Here is a 6,777-nt window from a genome sequence, read left to right on the forward strand (position 1 = left end):
ATTCGATTGAATTATTAGAATCTAAATTTGAAAATTAAATTACTTCAATTGATTTAACGTAATTGAAATATATTCGGACTATTAATTAATTAATTAATTAATTCAAAATTTTAAAATGAAAATGATAAAAAAAAATGTCTTGTTTTTAGGTGTTAAGAAAGATGATGGTGGTGCAGCAGCAAAGGGATACGAGAGTAGGACAATGCCAAAATCCTGGCTGGAATAGTACCTATCAGATGATAATGACTCTCCAATTTGAAAATCAACGGCTCTGATCTCTTTCAGGCCACAATGAGGTGCTGCCAGGTTAATTATATCCAATGGCAGATATTTCTCAATCATACCTCCTACACGTCTACGTTCCTGATTTGTTTTTACATGACACCTAGTCCTCGTCATTTTAAAATTTTTTATTTTTATTTGATTTTTTCAGAATAAAAATGCTAACCTAAAACTATTGAAAAAAAGGATACCATCATTGTTTCAAATTGATAAAAAAAATTATTTGTTGAATGAATTTAAATTTTTTCTCAAAATTGTTTTCAAATTATTAACTTATAATTATAAAATGAAATTTGAAGGTATTGTTATTATTAGTGGGGTAGGTTTTTATTGGGGTTAAAAAAAAATCAAATGCTAACTTTTATAATATAAAATTTGTCTTATGTCAAGATTGAATAATATTTACTTTACCATTCGTACAAAAAAATAAAATTATACTATTTATTTTCTAAATTTTCTTTATTATTATTCTGTTTTTGTTAAAAAAAGAAGAAGCAAGATTTGAAAATACATGGAAAATTCCCTAGAGTATAGAAGTGTTATTTTCTTGAACCAAAAAAAGTTTATTTTCAGTAACTGCAGAAGAAATAGTATACCATGTTGAGATGTGCATTTGTCATAGAACATTGGACTCAGAGTCCTGTTTGGCAACACAGAAAGTGAGGGGAAATAACAAGAAATGAGAAGAAAAAAAATCATCAAACTATCATGCATATTCTGAAAAATTGGTCATACACACAATGTTTCAATAGGAAGAATCACAAACATCTAATAAAGAAGAAGCATCATCCTCTTCATTACCTTCAATAATAATCATCTCTTTTTTGTTGTCAGCTTCGAATAAACAATGACAGCTATTATCATCAATCTCTTTCACAGCTTCATTAATCGTTGCTGAAGAACAATCTTCAGAGGAAGACGAAGATGAAGAAGATGAAGAAGAAGTGTAAAAAGATAATGGAGAAGAAGGAGAACAATTATCAGACTTTGGATTAGAAGAAACAATGGTGAGTTTTCCCACAAGTAAATCAATGAAAGCACCAATGATGAACCCATGGTTACATTTCCCATTAGCTTTTAAATACCAACACAAGAGTTGTTCAAGCTCTTCCCAATCATTTAACCCTTGAGCTTCAACCATTTCTTCCATGGATTCCCTGAAATCAACGTATGGATCTCGTGACTCCATTGATAAGACCACACTTTCTTTAAAAGGCAACCCATCTTCTTCTTCTTCTTCTTCTTCATCTTCTTCACTTGGTTTTGTTGCTTCTTCCATGATTGAACTGGTTTCACCAGGCTTGAAGAACAGCCTATCAGACCTTAAACCACGGATGACAGTCTCTAAACAGTCGTCGGATGGGGGTGTTTCATTTTCATCGGCTATGGTAATGGCATCTAAGTAAGCTGAGTTGATGGTCTTGAAAAGGGTGGTGTTGTTATCCGTTCTAAAAGAGAGGGTTCGGGGTTGGTGACAAGAAGGCCATTGCCAAGAGGATTTAGGTTGTCGTACGATGTTGTTCTTGGCATTGGAGAGAAAAGGGAACTTGATTTTCTTCCCCATGTTTGTTGTTGTGCTTTGGTTTGTTGTTGTAGAGAGCGATTTATGATAAAGAGCAAAAAAAAAAAAAAAACGAATGGGGTTGTTTTTTGAAATGGTTAAAATATTGGGAGTTTGGAAATAAATAATTAAAGTGAATTGTATTTTCTTATGTGGGCATTAATGGGTGAGTCAGACTGAGTGGGGGAGAGAAGATTTTGAAGGAGTGGTGAATCAAGTAGCCTCTTGAGGGAACTTGAATTATAGATAGACCAACGTTACATTAATAAATGAGATCTTAGTATTCCTTCAATATATATATACACGGAGTATTAATTTGATTAGTATTGATATTATTGTCAGTGTAATCGAACGTGAATTTGAGTGTACTAAAAAATATTATTCACTTATTTAAGGGTTGGGGAGGGATTATAGGTTATAATAGGAATCTATAATGAGATATTATTATAAATTTAATTTTTATATGTTATAAATTATATGATATATACATTATAAATTTAAAAAATGAGTCAGATCGGGCTCAAGCTTTTAATATTTAAGCCTGACCCATATTTTGAATGGACTTAAATTTTTTGTCTAAACTTATTTTCTAGACCTATTTTTTCATAAACCCTTTTAAAATTTAGGCAAGCCTTTGAACTTAAGCAAATAGTCCAACTCTTGAACCGGTCTAGTCTTCTATTGAAGAAGTAAAATGATATATTTTAAAAGAGTGGGTATTTAATATCTTGACAATGTACTTTTTTAACTCCTCAAGCAAAGTTATAAATTTGCAATGTGTTTCATTTTTTTTATATATATTTTTCAATTTTTTACTATACCTTATATACACTTATCATCAACTCAACTTTGCTTATGGAATTTTTAGATTTCACTAATAGTGTACTAAATATTTTTTCATTTTAAAACTATATATGAATTTTTAGTTAGTATTTTTTGTTTGTACAAACAATTATATTTATTAAATATAAAAAAAGTAAATTTAATTTTTAAATGTGTACGATTAAATTAAAAATTATGTATATAATTAAATAAAAATAATATATTAATTATGTCAAATTACACGTTATTGTATATTTTTAAGGGTAGAAAATGAAAGTATGAAGCCAAATATAGAATCATTGGTTAATTAAATGATAGAAAATAAAACAAATGATTTATTATAATAATTTTTTGTTATAACACCCTTTTATAAATTAACATTTGATAAATATCAAATTAAATAGGAAAATCATATTGTTTAGGGTTAAATTAACATTTGATAGTTTTAAATTAGCATGATAATAAATTTAACCATTAATATTTACATTTGATCTTAATTTAAAAAAAAAATTTAATCCTCACTTTTTACATATTATGTCAATTTAGTCACTTCTGCAAAATTTGGAACTTCAAGCAATCCTGTTAAGGTACTAACTGTGATTGTTCCTCCTGCAACTGATGCTACAGTGATTGTGGCTCCTCCTATCATAAATGAAAGGGAAAAAATTATAATTAAAAGAAAAAAAATATTTAATGGGAGAGTTAAAGGAATTACTCTTAAGAAAAACGAAGAGCAATGAAGAAGCTTTACCATGGAAACCGAGGAAGGATGATAAAGTTGAGATTTTTTGTGGGTTTTAGTTGGTTTAGTGACTTGTTTTATTGGATTTTAAAATTTTTATGTATTTTTTAATTTTATTAAGATTTTTAAAATTTGTAAGATTTACTTGAAAATTTTATTATTTTTGGAATTTATATATATTTTGAATTTTTTAAAATAGAAACAAATCGACACAATGTGTAAATATTGAGGACTAGTTTTTAGAATTGAAATCAAATTGACATCGTGTGTAAATATTAATGGCTAAATTTATTATTATGCCAATTTAAAATTATCATATCATCTTTTGTTACCTAATTAACGTAAATGGACAAAACAAAAACAATTGAAAATGTAAGTGATCATTTTATAATTTTTTATAATTAAGTGATAAAAATAAATCTCGTCAATAGTTGAGTGATTATTAAAGTAATTTACTCGTAAATATTTGATCGTGTGTCGAGTGTCTAGCTTTAATACTAATGGAAAGTTTATTGATTTTTTCCAGACAACTGTTCGTTCAATTGCAACTAGACCAAGTAATTACTAGTGAGAAAATAAAGATGGACACCAGAAAATGTTTATGTAATTCAAAAATTTCCTATGTTTGCTGGGCCTAATTAAGAGACTAATCCACTATCAACAACTACAAGCTATGCGTTAATTTCAACTCACTTATTAAGTTACAATCATATTTCTATACTTCAAACTAGATCGCTTTCCCCCAGAAAGTTTAGATGTGAATTGATTAACTCAATTCAATTTACCCACAAATTTTGCACTCAAAGACAATTCCTCATTTAACAAGTAATGTGCTCTCTAATTTGTACTGCTAACCTAAACAAGCCATTGAATATAAATACAAAATATGTTTGTTTAGTTGGTGTAAAAAAAGTAACTAAGCAAATTACCTAAACTTAATATTCTGCTACCGTATTATTCTAGTCTCTTCTTAAAATAACTTCAGACTCTACTGAGCTTCTCCCTGTCGGGATCAACCTTTGTGCTATGCTATACTCCTTAGCCCAACTTAGATATACTTTAATAGTTTCTATGAAATTCTAGAATAATCCTTGAAACACAAAGAGATTTCTGTTCTTCCATATACACGATACAAGCAAACTAAAAAGAGTAGACCAAGGGATCCCATCTGTCGTCCCTCCGAAATTACCCAAATTTGTCTTTATTCATTTTGGGAGATTGCTGGAGACTTGTTGAATTACAATCAATTACAATTACTAATTTTTAAGTAACCATTTAAAAAGGCCCTCAATAATTAAAATAGTGGTAAGGCTCCATTCAATACCAAACTCCAATAATTAGAATACCGACAAAGATCCATTCAATATCAAACTCCTTTAAAGATTAAATCTTTTATTTAAAAGAACTTTGATTATATTGAAAGTCTAAATTCGATTCTTGCTTAATTTGATTCTTCCATGTAAGGTATTCTTAACTATCCAAAGAAATATAATTAAAATATACAAAGAGACATTGTAATATTCTTATAAATTTTCTTTCAATTGCTACTTTCCATAAATAAAAGACCGAATTAATGACATTAAAGGCGCATAGATATCCATAAGAAAATCTCTCTTTTTTTTCTCATAGAAGTGAAGATGTGCTGAATTATTAAGCTGGGTCAAGGCAGGCAGATAATGGATTTAACATGAAACTTTTAGGTTGAGCTTTGAATTCCCCAAATATTCCTCTATCAACTTCACTTTGGATCCACCTGCAAAGCTTTTTATTATTATATACATATTTTTATACTAATATTTATATATTTTATATTTAAATTCAAATAATTTTTTATTTAATAAATAAATTGAGCTAAAAATTATAGTTAAGATTCCGTCTAATTCAAATTGGACTAAATGGATAACATATATGTTTAAAGTGTTATAATTATAGTACCTTCAAAATACAAATACAAATATATTCCGAGTAATAACAAGCATCAAATTGTTACAACACAAATTGTTTAAGTAATTACAAAGTAGAATCAAATTATTCCAGCACAAATGGATTAAGAACTGGTAAAATCCAAACTAAAGTAGACTAATAGGACTAAAACCCACACATAGGACTGAGCAAAACTTGATTCAATTAAAAAAAATTAAATTTTGAGTTAATCGAGTTATTCTAGTTAACTCGAATAAGTAATTCAAGTTTTGAGTTTGAATCGAGTTGAATTTTACAATTCGAATAACTGGAATAATTCAAATAATTCGAATAACAGATTGATGTAAATACCCCTTTGGTCCCTGTCAATTTTAAAAATAACCAAATTGGTCTCTCTCTCAATAAAATTACAAAAAGAATTTTCAAAATTCAAAATAATTTTAAAAATCACATTATTTATAAAATTCCAATATATATATTTAAAATTATAATAATTTAAAAATCTAAAGAATATATAAACAAATTTAAAAACTTTCTAAAATAATAATTTCGGGACCTAATAAGTTAATTAATAATTCAACTTTATCATACTAAGGTATATTATTTTATTATTATTTTACTTTGAAAAGTTTTCAAATATATATGGTTTATGTACTCCAATATGGAATTAGTTATATTGTAACAAGATTTTAATTTGACATGTTTAATTTTTTAATTTAACTCAAACAATTGCACTTGATTCGATTCGACTCGAATTTCATTTTACTAAACTAGATTTGAAAAAATTTTAAATCAAATTAGGATGATAAAAAAGGACTCGTCAACTCGATTAACTTCAAAATTTTTTACGCGATTCAATCGAACGCTCACTTTTACCCGCACGTGGCAACTACACATAATGAGATTCGAAGACCATGCATATAATTGAATCAAAATATTTAAGGTGAAGAACCTTTGTGGTTACTAACAATATCAAGATCTTTTTGACTGGATAATGCATAGGCATGATTAAATATTTATTAACTGGAATTTGAAAATAAAACATGAGAGTTTTTAGCGATATGCCACCATAGCATTTGAAAAGTTGGATAGCAAACGGTCAATTTTTTTCTTCTTCTGAATTAATGCATGACTGTGACATAGGCTGTCAAATAATGTCATCATTTACTAATTTATACACCTGAAACTAGTCGATATTTGAGAGATATAGACGTTATACTAATATAAACACCCAACTTCAGCTTAGGTCAAAGCTATTCTTTATTTGAGGTATTTACTTAAAGTGTTTCATGATATGAAGTGATACATTTATATAGTTATGACTGTGATTGTTCAATTTTTTAATGCTTTCGGTTGCATAATATTACCCTTAACAAATATTCTATGTGAAACTACGGTTAAAAAAGTTAATAGGAATCACGTGAAATTTCATATGTAAAATATTTTA

General features: G+C 27.7%; 1 protein-coding gene across 1 annotated transcript; it reads right to left on the reverse strand.

Annotated features, from left to right (window-relative positions):
• Positions 1 to 964: 964 nt before the first annotated feature.
• On the reverse strand, positions 965 to 1,931 carry LOC105786308 (transcription repressor OFP15). Its single transcript, XM_012612685.2, has one exon. The coding sequence runs from the start codon at positions 1,844 to 1,846 to the stop codon at positions 1,028 to 1,030; it is 819 nt and encodes a 272-aa protein (XP_012468139.1). The 5' UTR covers positions 1,847 to 1,931; the 3' UTR covers positions 965 to 1,027.
• Positions 1,932 to 6,777: the final 4,846 nt, after the last annotated feature.

The sequence above is a fragment of the Gossypium raimondii genome, chromosome 1, assembly GCF_025698545.1.
Source record: "Gossypium raimondii isolate GPD5lz chromosome 1, ASM2569854v1, whole genome shotgun sequence".
NCBI lineage: Eukaryota > Viridiplantae > Streptophyta > Magnoliopsida > Malvales > Malvaceae > Gossypium > Gossypium raimondii.